General features: G+C 41.8%; 1 protein-coding gene across 6 annotated transcripts in view; it reads left to right on the top strand.

Annotated features, from left to right (window-relative positions):
• The window catches only part of sema5ba (sema domain, seven thrombospondin repeats (type 1 and type 1-like), transmembrane domain (TM) and short cytoplasmic domain, (semaphorin) 5Ba), a 155,774-nt gene that overhangs the window by 66,182 nt on the left and 73,828 nt on the right, over positions 1-15,764 (top strand). For all 6 annotated transcript variants that reach the window (XM_076746600.1, XM_076746602.1, XM_076746599.1 and 3 more), the window contains 2 exons: positions 9,182-9,281; positions 9,795-9,840. In XM_076746600.1, coding sequence (XP_076602715.1) covers positions 9,182-9,281; positions 9,795-9,840 — 146 coding nt within the window. The remainder of the gene's footprint in view (positions 1-9,181; positions 9,282-9,794; positions 9,841-15,764) is intronic.

Raw genomic sequence — 15,764 nt, 5'->3', positions numbered from 1 at the left:
CTCTGGATGTTGTTTCACCATTGGTTTTGTGCGAAGCAGACAGACATCTTTACCGGTTGCTGACTGAGAGGCTATTAGCCTCCTGGCCCCAGCACCATTCCTCCTGTGGCTGCTCAGTCCCCAGTCTCTCCAGGCTCTTTCTCAGGGCTGCTCGCAACCCGCAGACCCCTCTATCTGAGTTCAGTCAAGTGGGAGGGGGGGGGGGAGGAGGATGGAGCGGCAGAGGGATGAAAGGACGGAGGGATAGAGGGAGAGTTGTGCTCCACTGAGGCACGGCAGCCTCTCTCAAACCCTCACCCTCCGCAAGTCAGCTACAGTGAAAATCTGAAGTTTGAGTACAAGAGATAGGGAAGAACGGGACAGGCAAGACGGGGTGGAGGCTGGAGTGCGAGGATGGGCGAAGAGAGATATGAAGAAGACCAAACAAAACATATTTCAGGGTATTTTGACCAGATAAGGCTGAGGTGTGAAGAGATGTGGCACTGGAGGCAAAGTTTTGGGCTTTCAGTGCTGAACAACAATAGCAAATTTGCGGAAATGTGGCTACATGGTGTAGCTTCAGCTTTATTTGCACAAAAAAGTGCTTACAGCAAATGGATATTGTATGTAAATTTGTACATCGCTGGATCCATTTCTGTGCCATTATTTGGCCACAACTGTTATTTTCATATTTCTCACTGTTGGACGGCTAAATGTATTTAGAATGCAATCATATACGAGCTAATTGACACTGGAGGTGATCCTTCATTCACAGAATCATTTGCCATGTGGCAAATAGCAGCGAGGCTTCGTGTGACCTGTTTCGTTAATAATATTGGATGGACCACCTTGCCCTGAAGATAACCATTTTCAATATTGCCTCTTTTCACCCAGTCTTATTCCCATTAACAAGACATTGTGTTCCTGTGCATCTCCCTGAAGGAAGATGATGACAGACAGCTACCTTTGGTACAATATGTGTCATTCATAGCTCATTAAACAGTGCAGTGCTTGAGGGGAGAAATCAACTCGATGCCTGATTATAATGCTAATGATAAAAAAAAATATGATATTGTGCCGGATATTATTAGGTGAACGTTTGCTGTCAAATTGTGAGCTGAAAAAGCAGAAGAAAAGACAAACGCACGTTTACTGAAAGACACAGTTTGGTTTTAATGATCAGAATCTTTTAATCCCACTCACCCAATCAATGCCTTTAATGGCACTGGCTCTCTCAATTTGTGCTAGGCCATCTCACTCTCTTAGTCTATATTTCCGTCCCTGCTTATGGCTGTCTGAAAGCTGTCTTTGGTCAGGCAAACATGGAATTGCACATTCCATAACGCACTTTCCCACATGCAGTCATCACAAAAGAAATAGCCGTTAAAACATAAATGATTGTTTCTGATCTACAGTAACTTACTCCAAAATACTCTCTTGAGCCATTGGTCAACTTGGAAGTAAAACCTTTTTCAGCAAACATATTTTTGTTCCATTCAGGGAGTCTGCTGGCTCAGGAGGATTCCCTACGGCCCCAAAATCACAAAACTTTTTTAGGATATGAATAACCTGGAAAGAATGGCTCTATTGTGAAACACAGTATCCATTTCTCTTAACACATCCATGGTGTTAAGGGACAGAGTGCACAGACCACAAGCAGCTGATCCATCACCGGCTTCCCATCCAAATCAGTTTTTCAGTGCTGCTCAGGAAGAGGCAGAGACTGAACCTTGGCTCCTGTTTGGAAAGGGTCATGCTAGCATCTCTGTGACACTGTGCTTTGAGCTGAACGCTAATATGCTAATGCAAAGCAGGTGTAATGTTTACGATGTTTACCATCGTTGTTTAGCATGTTAGCATGCTTATATTTGAACTGAAGATATGCAGATATCATTATTTTTGCAATTGTTTAATCAGAAACTAAAGTATTGTTGAAATTTTGACCTGATGATGGCGCTTTATGAAAAAGCAAGAGATTACCATGGTTATAAGGATTCATCCTGAGGGGAGCATGAATGTACATTGCTTGGATGGCTCCATATGGGTGCAACACATCTAAGTGTTTCTTCAGTTCAAATATAATGAAAATTATAGAAATTATATTTGAGTTTGAACCACACTCTTAATGGCTGACACCATCCTCTCAGCTCAGAGATGGAGAAAGTTGGATAGGTTTGCTAGCAATCGAGCCCAGTGGCTAAAATTTTGGGAGGATTAGATGAAGGTGAGATTAGATGTTCATCAAATAACCTTTCCTCTGGGCTCCAACTTGAGGGAATCTCACATTCCATCAGGTTTTAAGCGATAAATGGATCTGATTGTGCTGTAGCTCTGTGTGTGAGTGTGTGTGTGTGTGTGTGTGTGTGTGTGCAAACACAAGGTTTGTTTTTGGATCCACAATATGTTATGCATTCATTCCCTCAGCTCCATAACATGTTGGCATTTTCCAGCTTTGACTGCTCTCCATTCAGAGGCGGTCTAATGGCAGCTCAGATCAGTCGGGGTGCCACTTGACTCTGCCCACATGCTGGCTGTGTGGGAAGAAGCCGAATGTTTAAAAACTGTTAGTTGGAAGCAGATAGAAAGGTTATGATTTATGTCTGTGTGAGACGAATGTCTCAGCCACTGTCCCCATCCGTCTCCTCGTCCCTCTGGCAGCCACAGGCTAATGCATTAATCCGTCTGCCCGCCGATTGCAGAGGGGAAAAAAAAAAACGCCATAATCATTCATCAAGTCCAGCTTGGGGCCCACAAGTCAACCATGAGGGAGGGGGCTTTCATATTCATCCTGCTTTATTGTCCCTTCTTTGCACCACCACCCGACCAGACAGTTATGAGGGAGCGAATGAGCAGCACATATAAAACCACTTGTAAGCAGGAGGATAAACGTCAGTCAATGAAAGACCCCTCACTGTCAGGAAGGCCTCTCTAAGAGGGTAAACAAGCTCAGGGTTCACGAGCACGCTGCACGCTTCTGAATCAGTTTTTTTTCTTTTCCTTTCTTTTTTTTTTACAAGCTCTTGAAGAGATATTCATGATGGGGGGGAAATGTTTATATGCACATAATGCCTCTCAGTTCGGATTTCGAATGATTTATGCCCCACATTAAACTCTCTGAACTGAACGCTAACAGCTCCTGTTTTTACTGTTAGGTGCATAATGCTTCTGTGGGAATAATTCTCCTGTTGTCTATTTCTCCACTGCACTTTCTTATTTTATGGATCATGTCATGTGCTCTGTTTTAATGGGCTTATTTTATGGCGAGAATAAGTCACTTTAACAGTCTGTCATTTGTCTAAACGGCATCATTGTCTATTTCTGGATGCTTTCCAGAATATATTTAGTGTGTAACGTTGGGGGCGGGGCTTGAGTTTGGTTTGATGGCTGCTGTATATTACTCCTACAGACTTGACTGAGGTTGTCTCAGGTTGCCTTCTACTTTTTATGAAGGACAGTGCTGTCTCTGTTCTCTGTTGTTGTCACAACATTTCTCCAGCTGTATAATCTCGCCACTTCTCTCTGCTTTCACCTCTAGCTTCTCCCTTCTGAACATGACCTGACTTGAGAAGTCAAGGAGAAAACACATGATAACCATATGAGCAATGTGTTCTTTGCATAGTTAGTATTCTGCTGTATAACCATCAGAATCAAACCCAGGTGTTCCCCATTTCAATCAAAGCATCTACGCTAACCTCTTCGGGAGCCACCATTGTGCTTTTCGTTGTCTTCTCTTGCTGCTGTCACACCTAAATCGTGCCCTTAGCTGCCACTAGTTCCTCATAGGATAGGTCTGAAATGAATGTGGTTTGACCACAAGCACTTGAATTGAAGCCTGGCAAGACGGATTCTTGGCTCGTGTGATCTCATGTGATCATGTGACCTTGTTATCCAACTAAGTATGGACGCAGGAGAGAGAAAAACTAAGAGCTAAGAACATGAGACTTGGGTTCATGTCACCCAGGCGGCAGCAGCAGCTGGAGTGCAGTGATGCCATGTTTCTGTTAAAACAAGACGTTTAGGTTATAATGAGGGTCACTGATTGGACTTGTAAAATTTATTCTGCCAGCAGCCGGAACATAAAGCAGTGTACTTTGTACCGTACCTGGAAAGTTGTGATTGTCAGGTTACATGTGAAAGTTAGATTTTCATAATACTAAAAGTGCCCAGAAATTATGTCTTCAACATTTCAGACATTTAGTGTCTGTGCAGCAATAATAAGCTGTTCATGTTAAAGCAGTCGGTTTTTAAAGGACATACACACACATGCAAACTGTTCACACACGCTGCAGCTTTGTGCAAACCAGTGATCGTGTTGGATTCTTTGAGACGGCTTCAGGTCTGTTTACGTAAGCTCGTGAGGCTTAAGATGGCCCACACTCCCCTCTGCTCTCCCAGCTTCGGCCTCTGCAGCCATTAATCAGAGACTGATGTACAGATGGTCCCGCTCGCCTCCTCGCACCGGCCTTGTATGGTTTTTACACCCACCCTGCATGTCAACAATGGTCAGTCCATAGATGCATTCTAGAATGTGAGAAATGGAAACAATCTAGGTGCATGTACTGTGCGTAATATAAATATTTATAGAGAGGGTAAGGGATGGTGTCTTGCAGAATTTGCGTGGTGTTCGAATTACGCTGGGACGTCCAGTGATTTATTGTGTGTGCTGAGGTTATCAGTGATTGAATACTGTGTATATAGAAAATTCTTGCAGTCTATTATTCATTTTTAAAGGTTACATTAATTCTCTGATCTGGCTGCTTGATAACACTCATTTTAGTACATTCTTTGTTTTTGTCGAATTATGTTCTCAATGAGATGAGAGCTGTTGTTATGTAATTAAGCACGTATCATTTTGTTGCTTCAGGCAGCGCAAACGGTGGTATGACATTTCTGTGCTGCTGGGCACTAAGTGTAGCACATAGTACATCAGTTCCACTGAGGGCTGAGCAATTTGCTGAGAACATCACGTTTTAATATTGTAAACATTATTAGAATTGTAATTATTGTCTGTAAATTGAAATCTGTGCCTGTTTTTGTGGTTTACATAATGTTTATATGTGATGGGTTTATAATGACTTCTGTCACATTGTAAGAAATGATGCAGTTGCCTCTTGTCGAATTCTTCCCAGGGAAAAGTGTCAGTGTGTAAGTAATCTCAGCTACTTTTAGAGAAAAACACACACACACACACACACACACACACACACACACACACACACACTGTTGAGTCAATCATGAATATGTTTTGGGAGCGATGAGTGATTGGACCAAGTTGGACTGGGAATGTTCTAGTCTGGGTCAGCTGGTGCTGAAATAAAATCATATGCAGTAGTGTGAAAGATGCAAATGTAATTTCAATTTTAATTTTACAAAGTTCCCTCACCCCCAATTCCCTCCTTAGGCCCCCATGCCTCTCCATCCAGGATCTCACCCAAACTTTTTTCCTCCTATTTTGGCCTTTTCACAGCAGATTGCACTATGTAAACAGTGCAAACAGCCGGTTGCCGTCAATGTTTGTTTTGGTACAAGAACATCCGACAGTTGGCGTTCTTACAGGATTTGGTGGGTCATTTACCGCCAGAACTCCAGTCTTAATTGACCAGGCATTCAGTTTGCTGTCTAGTGTGAAAAAATAGGAGATAAATGTACTATTTACTACTGTTTGAGAAGCATTTTACCAGTGTTTAAAGATTTATGTCAGTTGGAGCAAGTAGGTTTGGGATTTGAGTACAGAAGTAAAGCTTTATTTATATAACACTTTTCAAAAACCCTAGTTACAAAGTGCATCACACACACATAAAAGATGAAAATGAATGAACAAATGAGGTAAAAATATATTACAATATGAAACACAGCAAAATGAGAGATGACCAGACAATAAAGATAATAAAAAATGAAAGCCCAGAGTGGAGATCTATAAAAGGTTTGCCCATAAAAATGCATTTTTAGACCTACTTGAAACAGTCCAAAGATTCAGTAAATCTGATAGATGGAGAAAATTATTCCAGAGGGTCGGGGCTAAAACAACAAAGACACCTTCACTGAGATTAGAGGATCGGAGTGACAGAGAAGTGGAACACAGAGAGAAGAGATCAGAAATGTAACTGGGGGTGAAGTCATGCAGAGCCTAATATGTAATCAACAGGATTTTGTAGTTTATTCAGAATTTTACAGGAAACCAATGGAGGAAAATAAGAACAGGGGTAATGTGGGACCATCAGCTAGTTCAGTTAACAGCCTGGGAGCTTCTTTCTGAGCCAAATGTAAACGACATGTGTAAAGGGAATTACAATAATCAAGGCTGGAGGAAACATACATCTGACTTTTGTGATGTTTCTTAGCTGAAGGAAACAGGACTGAACAAGCTCAGTAACATGTTAGTCAAAAGTCAGAAACTGATCAAAGATGATACTAAGAGGCTTAGAGGTGGATTTGATATTTCAGCGAAATTGACCAACAAACTGATCAGCTGCAGAGGAAAAGTTATCAGGACCATTTAAAACAATTGCTGTTCTGCCAGGACTCATGGAGGGAGGACAGTCGATTCAGATTATTGGGTTTAGCAGAGAAATAGATCTATGTATCATCGGCTTAAAAGTGAAATGACAAGTCCTGAAAGCGGCTAAAGTGACCCAGAGGAAACATGTTCAATGAAAAAAAGATTGGTCTAAGGAGTGACCCCTGAGGGACACCACACAGCAGGGCAGCTGAGGGGGAGACATGATTGTTGATTTAGACCTTAAAATATCTATTTTTCAGACAGGGATGAAAGCATTTAAAGCTGTACCAGAAATGCTCACACAGTCAAGTAAATGGCATGATTCATGGTGTCAGAAGCAGCAGTCAAATCTAGAAGGATCAGAATGGAGTATTCCCGTTTGTCTGCATGCATAAGAATATCACTGGTTACTGTGAGTAGGGCAGTCTCAGCGCTGTGCTTGTGACCAAAGCCAGATTGTCATTTTTATGACCCTCAACAAACTTCAGGAGTTGGTCTGTGGCAGTTTTTTACAAGCTGGTTAATAGTGCTGAACAGGAACCTCGAGTTGTGTTTGTTGCTGTTAATTAAGCCAGAAAACAGGCAGCTTGCACATCTTTATTAGTCTGGTTCATTTAAGCTATAGCTCCTACCTTCAGCCCTCCTATATCCTCTCCTTTGTTGTCTGATGTTGCTGTTGATCCAGGGGGTTGCATTAATAACTGGGACAGCTGCGGAAGTGTATGGAGCGGAAAAGTCAATGGCCGATGCACACAGATCATTAACCCAATTAACTTGGTCACTAATATTAGTGAAGTGAGCAGGGTAATTGGCCAGATGAGAGAAGTAGCTGGAAAATGTGACTGCAGCTTCATTAAAGATGTGAGACGGGATTGTATGTTTTTGGGTTATTGTCGTAGGTAGTACAGCTGTATCAAAGGCCATGCGTTTGGGTAGAGAGATTGGAAAGTATTAAGAGATGTACCAACACACTGTTTTTGTCTGTGTCATGGGATTTGTTGACAATTAGAAAAATAAAGAGTGATAACAGTCTTATCCTTTAAATTATAATTCCACTTGTATTGCAGTTTGAAAACTGTAGTCTTTTGAATATTAATTTCGTTATTAATTCAGTCCTGCTCACGCCTCATAACTACAAAACTTTGAGTCAAGTTCAGTCTGACAGCAGCTCAGTGAAAACTATCTGTTCCTAGTCAACATCTGGAAAAAACAGATTGTAGTGGGTATTTCTCATTTCGCTGAAGCCCCCCCCGTCAATGCAGGCGCCCTTAATTACAGGATGTGTGTGTTTCTGTGTATTTCTCTTCCTATGCATGTGTGCGTCTCGTATCTGTATCTCAAATCAAGAGCACCACACTGCAGTGTAGCCGCAGCCTTTTTTCTTTGTATCACCCATATCTCTAGTTATGTTTGCGATGACAGAGCCATATGGGAGCCGTCAATCCTAAAACCCATCCCTTTGCATGATGGAGAGTTGTTTCCCTGATTGCTGTGACTTTTTCCAGCACTTTGATGTCGTCTGGCACCCGTCGCCTCCAGCTTATACAGGCTACTTTAATGTTTAAAGAAAAAGAAGGTTTAAGGTTTTGAATGTTTTATGACTGCTTCCCTGATGAATAGGGTTATCAGCAGTGTGGCCTAATGTTTCACCCATGATCACCAGGTCTTGGTGTCACTTGTTCATGTTCTGAAAACCCTATAAAGTGAAGACTTCACACTTTTGTTTATATTAATTTACAGGCATACAAGGTATCCACAACCAGTTCTTTCTTGTTTCCCAAAGCTTTGCGGAAAGCGATTTAACACAGCTTTTCAAGATTGGTTAAGGGAATCTGAATGCCCACTAACCACTGCGATACTGTGTACAGCACAGGAAATATGCTAAATCCCTTTATGCTGGGCAAACCTCCCATGTGGTGAAATCCGGTTAAAGGTTTGCACTTCGGGTCGCACAAAGATCGAAGAGAAAATACTCTTTTCCTGCAGTTTTCAGTGTCACATTAAAAGCCCCGCCAGGCGGCCCCTCTGCTCTGACGCTTAGAAATTTTGATTGGTACAAACCAGTCTCAAACAGAGGCGAGGTTTCAGCCTCGGACACCACGCACAGCTGTGTTTGTCCCAGTGTCGGGTTGTATCAGGATTGTTGCAGCTGATATGCCTGGACAGCTTTGTCCCTCTCTGCAGGAGACACTATCACAATGCAGGAAGCTTTCCTGCTACTGTTCGCTGCACTTTTTACCACTGCAGCTGCAACGAGTCATTTTTCATTATTATGGATTAGTGTGCTGAGAATTATTTTAATAATTGATTAACTGTTTAGTCCAGAAAATGTCAATAATAATAATTATAATAATGAAATGCCTGTTACACCTCAAGTTCCCAGAGCGCCGGGCTGACATAAGTTTCAAGGGGAAAAAAAATCTCACTTATAGAAGACGGGAACCAGCAAATGGCTTTAGCGTTTTTTTGCCAAAATAAATAATTCAAACACTTGATCATCATAACTGTTGTTCATCGACTAATTGTTGCAGTTGCTCATAAACATACAGTATTCCTAATCTTGTACATAAAATACCAAGTGTAATAGGTTTCTTCTGGAAAACGATGACTTGTTCTGTGAGTATTGTTCATAAATGTCCCTGCTTTTATCTCATGGTCGATCACGATATAGCTTTTTCTCACCTCTTTCTTTCTTTCTTTCAGCTCTCAGTCCGTGGATCTCCACATTTTCCCACCCCGGCGTGAGAGACTACTCCCAGCTCACCCTTGACCTGACTAGAAATGAGCTTATTGTGGGTGCCAGGTAAGAAACTGTAAATCCACTCAGCTTTTCAGACCACAGAGCACATTACTGAGAACGTGATACCCTTTCTGACTCACTCATACAGTGCGGTTTTCGGATAATGGTACTTCTAAAGTGCTCTGCTGAGGCCTTGTTGGACCAAGTCAAGCTTTGGATTTGGCAGAAGGGATAAATTTGGAAGAAATACGTCATGCCTCTGTGTGTGTGGGTGCGTGTTCTTGTGAGCTGACATGATTTCAGCTTTTGCCTGGGTCGACCCTGTTAAAAACACATGTCCGCACGAATGCCAAACAGCTGAGCCCTTACACAAAGCTGAAAACAATGACTTAAGACTGACGGACAGTGACCGTATGGCCTTTAATCAGCTTTGCTTGAAGTCGACAGCAGCTAAAATGGCTCTTCAATGACACTTAATTTGCATTATTAAACCCATTTGTTCTGAATAAAGGCTCATCATATCATGCACATACTCATGTATCTCCTTTTCCTCCTTCTCTTCTCTCCTCAACCCAGAAACTATCTGTTCAGACTGGATCTCAGTAACATGTCGCTGATACAGGTAGGCCTGCTGGTGTCTGTTTTTCTGTTGAGGATGAATGTTTTCTAGTCATTTTAAAGTCAGAATTGTTTGAGAATATATCACTTGTCGTATATCTCATGTCCTGGTAAATAAAAGCGCAGAGCCGCAGATCTCATTCATTCATTAAAAGTTTGTACCAACTTGATGACTTATGGTGGGCATCATCTGATCCGATGCTTTGGGAGAACTTCATCACAGGAATCTAACAGAAAGAGTTACGAGAGAATCATCCAGAACCCTCCAAACACAGTTGTGTGTCACTGCTTTGATGAACTATTAAACATGTTTTCTGACATTACAAAGAGTTTTCTGTTAATGAGACAAACACTAGGAGCAACAAAACAGCGGGCGAGCAGTCCTTCCGTCTGTTGACTTGTACTTTCATCCAGTTCCCTGAATCTGTAAAGAGCTTCCTCACAACTGTCCTGTCGGTCGGACCCGATCACTTCATTTCGTGTCATCGAAAGTTTTATTAGAGTTTGTCACTCTGCAAGGTTCCAACCAAAGATGTGAGGTGTAAGAAATCCAGTTTGCCCATTTCATGAATGTCATTTGATAACATGTATAATATAGTTTCTAGTCTTTTTATATTGCATATTAAGTTATTATTGTCTTGGCTTGTCACTTCACATCTTGGATTGTACATCTTGTAGTCTGGTCCTTTGGGAAAATCTAACATGAGTGCAGTATGTTATGTAATAGTTGGATGAGGTGTTCAATTCAATAAGAAATGACAACAATGGAATCAGATCAGTTTGCTGGCTTTGAACTTGTGCACATATGTGGTAGTTGAAAGTTGAAACTTTTCATTTTTGAGCATCCTGTTGACTGATTTTATTGACGTTGTTGACATGTGTGGAGGTGATGTGACATCTCTGTCCTTTGACTTTCTTTCAGTAATGTTGATGTGGTGATTTCCAGCATGTCTACTCAGCCACAGTGACCATCTAACTGCAGACTTATTCTTCTATTTATTCCAAACTGCTGCTAACTAGAAATGTGAAAAACACTCCCAGATCAGGTGTATGGCCAAACCCCTACTGTGTTCTCAAAGTTAATGATAGGGATATTTATTTACATGACAGTTTGAATTACCGTCTGCAGAAGAGTGCACGCTGAGGGAGGAACCAACATAAATATTTTTGTATTATCTTCCATGTTGCTGAGGGTATAATTAAATTGTAGGGTTGCATTGAATGGATGCACATAAACTCTTGCATTACTGTGTGTCCTCTGCCTGTGGGTGTAATGTATGTGTTCCCTAAAAGGCCTGTGGTGATGTGAGTGTCGTGCGGATTGGTATAGCTGCGAGTGTTAGCTCTGGGGCGCAGTGTTGCTGTATGATTGCATCAGGCGTCACAAGTGACAAGCCTCCGCCTCTCTATGGGACTGTGTGTCTAAACTGGTATATGACTGTCACGGAGTAAAGAAAAGCAGTCTTTATAGAACCCAGAGCACAGTGCGCAGTTTTCATGCTTCAAATGACTGCGGGTTATCTTTGTTTCAGTTCGCCAAAGTTTTCTACCGCTGCAGGCAAAGTAAATTAAGGCTAATGTCATTTCTTTCAACTCTGTACAGTATGCAAGGGTAGGAGTAAAGCACAATAACACTATGTAGTCTCTTTCAATAAAAAGCAGCAATACATCAAATCCACAGTTGTAGTTGGAGTTTAAAGGACCATAGTGTTGGTTTTGCATGTTGACTTGTGCACCTCTGCGATTGTGTATATCTTTGCACTGCAGGCACCATGTTATGAGACTGATTTTCCACTTTACATGCAAACACTGGTTTCAGCTGATGCCAGCGCAATCATGGAGATAGGAAACTTGCTGTAATCCATCCCTCCGTCACTCTGATCATTAACTGTGCTTTAGTTTTTGACATTTTTTGGAGCGCCGACATTTGAGATTTGAGAATTGGCTGCTGAAACACATGCAAGCTGTGTTATTGGTAAAAATAACACGGTCAAGTCAAACAGCATGGATAAAGTGAATTTGTTAGATTCTTGCATGAAAAACGTTCAATAATTCCCTAATAGCTAATGATTTTCCACAAATGCGCCCACAAAGAGTTTGTTTTGTTTGTTTGTTTTTGGCAATAACTTCATAATCTTACCAAAAGAAAACTAAAAGACTAAGACTAAAGGTTCACTGCGAGGCTGTGTGTGATAGTGTGCTGATGGGGTAGTGAAATAAAGCAAGAGAGGACAGGAAATCAATCAAAAAATGTACCTTGTGATCTCAGCAGCGGTTGGCAGACATATACGTGATTCGCAGATAATCAGTTGAAACATGTTAACCCATACTCGCTACATTCTTGTTTAATGGGCAAGAAATACAATTATTCTCTCCAGATCACCAACACTGGCCTTTTGTTCACCGGCTTGTGTAACCCTTTTTCAATTTTCTCAATCTTTTTTTTTTTTTTTTTCAAGTCACCAAGAGTAGCTTAAGAAATCAATTTGCGGCATTGCTTACATTATTATTTCAAGGACGACAGGCATTATTTTACACAACATTTCCCCACAGGATGAAAGCGCATCACCAGAGTCGACTTCGTCTGACAAAGTCCCCTTTCACAGCAGCCACGGCTGAATGACATGATGTGTACAGCTGCCACCCGTGTGTCACTGCCGATATCAATGCGCCTTTTGTCTGCATGTCCTAGTTGTCTAGTTTTGGAGGAGAGAAGTTGACTTATGAGGGTTTTCATTTGTTTTCACCCTGGCTGCGTTCTCCCAGCTCTATGAAGCTGATCTCTTTGTCCTGATCTGCCATCCGAACATCCTCATGATACGTAGGAAGCACACACATATACATCATATAGAGTGCATGCACACACAAATACCCACACACATGCACTCAAACCTACTACATGCTACCTAAATTCTCTAAATTTGTCTTTCTCCCTCACTCACACGCCTACACACACATCCTCAGCTTATTGTGAGCTATAGGGATAAATGAGGTAGATCCTTCTTCACTGGCCAGTGTGGAGGTGTCATCCGTGATGCCAAGGCTGAAATCAATGAGAACATTATACAAAACTGCCCAGTGAAGCAGAGAGGAGGGTCTGTACCCCCATGCTCATTTGCCAGTAAACGAAAGCTGTCCAAAGAGACGGAGGAGGGCGGCATCTTAAAATACTCCCTTTCTTTTGTTGTATAACCGAGTGGAAAACAAACCCAGATCTCCCGCTTGCCAGTCCAAGCCTCTGCTTCAACATCAAAGGCTCATTTCTCCAAGGCATATAGTTTAGATTCCTGCACCAGTGATATGTTGCTTAAATATCCAAACCACCTGTCAGAGGCTCAGGCTGTTTTCACACTGGGTTTGTTTGTTTCTGTTCAAACGTTCAAGTCTCTGCACTCCCTCATGACCCTCGGCTTTCCTCCTCAAAGTGTAGCTCTTTGATAGCATCACCAAGAAATGACGCCAGCACCCATTTACATAGGAAACATGTCGAATGTACAGTGCAAGGACACGTGGACTGAAAGAGTGTGATCGCCTGTGCCGGCTGTAAAAAAAATGATGGAGGAGGAAACTACATGGGGCTTTTTTATCCAGAGCGACTTACAGTAAAAGCATTCAACCATGTGGGTACAGCTGGAATTGCCAGAAGTACGTCAACCTCATCAAATATGATGAACTGCTTCAAGTGCTACATTGAGAAACAATAAGAGAGAGAGTTTTTCTTATTATGGGCCGAGGTGGAATCTGAGCAGATGAGTTTCCAGGCTGCTACAGGAGACGTGTGAAGCAGCAAACAGTCAGGATTTAGTGGATTGGTAGCTGGGTCCCCCTCATAGGGAGGGAGTAGGAATTATGAATCATTGACTGGCTTATCAATTGATGCATTTCGTTCAGTTCACTGCAAAGATATGGATTTACTGACGAAGCTGTTTGTTTTTATGGTAATTTTATTCATTTTTCAATTACAATCTGAACCATGACAAAATGTGAAAGCGTCAAAATTAAAACTATCCTGCAAGTAGGTGAACAACAAAATAAGTTAGGAAAGGAAAAATAGAAGAAAATATATAAGAATATGAAAAAAGTTAATTATAAATATCACAGTGGGGCAGCAGTAATCGTCCTGATCCTAGATATCAATACTTATCATCTGTTTTAGTGTCGTGACGTGAAGAAAGGCTGTGAACTGTTGGGTTTCTCTGCAGGATGAAGTCTAAGATATCGACTTTCGGCTGGTTGCCAGGTATCACGAAATTGTTTACTTGCTTTAAATTACCGCTGAAACTTTCCATCAGAATGACCTTGTTTATTTCTCTGTATCACTGTAATACAGTTGGGGACTTTTCTTTAATCCCCTGGAGAAAAATGCACCGTCTCACTAACAATGCAGCTGAGTTGATAAAGTACACCATGCTGCACAGAGGTAAAGTGCAAGTCCTGGTGTGTTGTTTCTTTATTAAGCTGAACGACTGCAGAACAAGGAAATCAGTACTCGCATCATTAAGCAGTCGCATAACAGTTCACAATGTCATGACACTGAGCTACTGCTTCTGATTGTCCTCAGTTTTGCATTGGATTCTTTACACATACGTTTACACTGGCCTTGTTTAGTGCAGTAAGACCGAACCCTGGTTTACCCCCCCCGGTGCGATTTGTTTGGGTTAGTATGAATGCAGGAATCGAACCCTGATTTGGAACAAATAACCGCTCCCTGGTCCGTGTCAAAGGGGTGGACTCAATCCGCTGAGGAGTGGCTCATTTCTGGTGTGAACACCGCTCCAACCAGTCATTGTTTTATGGCAAATGCAAACGAGTCGTGGTAGGATCAGATCAGAACCATTTTCTGTGATAAGCTTGTCCGATGGCGGAGCGTCTTCTTTGGAATGCCCATATTGTTATATTTTTCCATCCCCGCTGTCATGCCAGACATTCATGATGCTGTAAAGTCTGCTCATATAATCTCCAGATCATAATCAGCATGAACATAAACATGACTTGACAGCTTTCCATGATGTATCGTAGGCCCGGCAGAAATTGCGAGGGGTTAGTTGTCTTTACCAATAATCTTATGACATTTCAAAGAACATGGCTTTTGTTTACAGGCTTCTTCTTGGGGATTTATTGGCGGTTGGCAGACAGCTTTCAGGTGCATTACTACCACCCACCGATCTAGGGTGTTATGTTTACTGTTCTGGACCATTTAAGTTTGGCCTTTGTGAACATAAATTGGAGCAATTAGAAAACTGAAACAGCATATCATCCTTGCACTGGTTCGATTTAGGAAACAGACCTTTAGGAGTGAAGGTGACCTTAGTCTGGTTCGTTGCAAAACCAGACCTATTTCCATTCTCTGTTCTGCCGATGCTGCAGCTGCTTCATTACTCTGCAAGAGTCACCACAACCATCACTGCTCCCTCTGAGCTTTAATCTACTCGAGTCTCTGGGAAGAAGATGTCTGTTATCATCACTCCCCAAACTTTCTCTGTGGAGGTTTTAGTGTATGCTGCAGGGAGTGATGAGGTCAGGGCCAAGACGCTAAGCATTATCTATCCTATTGGGGTACTGACTCTGTTCTTAATGTGCACAAACAGACGCAGAGTTTGACTCAATCACAGACCACATTGTTCAGGTGGATTCTGGTAGGGTTTCCCGGTCTTCATTAGTTAAAAGGATTTATGAAACCATATTTTCAGCCAGACCACTCATGTATTCAGATTAATGATGCCATGTTTGCTATGTCGATGAGTCCACTTGGATTGACCCACTAATGCAGTATATGGTATTTAGGACTTTGCATATGGAAATCTTCTGAATGTTGTGGTGCATTGTGATATTCTTAAAAATATTGTACTCCATGTTTACAATTTTTCAACCCCTGTGTTCTGGCCTTTCTTGTACCCAGCACGATATTGAAACGTAGAAGACAAAACC

The sequence above is a fragment of the Chaetodon auriga genome, chromosome 13, assembly GCF_051107435.1.
Source record: "Chaetodon auriga isolate fChaAug3 chromosome 13, fChaAug3.hap1, whole genome shotgun sequence".
NCBI lineage: Eukaryota > Metazoa > Chordata > Actinopteri > Chaetodontiformes > Chaetodontidae > Chaetodon > Chaetodon auriga.
This window is presented reverse-complemented; position numbering and strand designations above follow the sequence as displayed.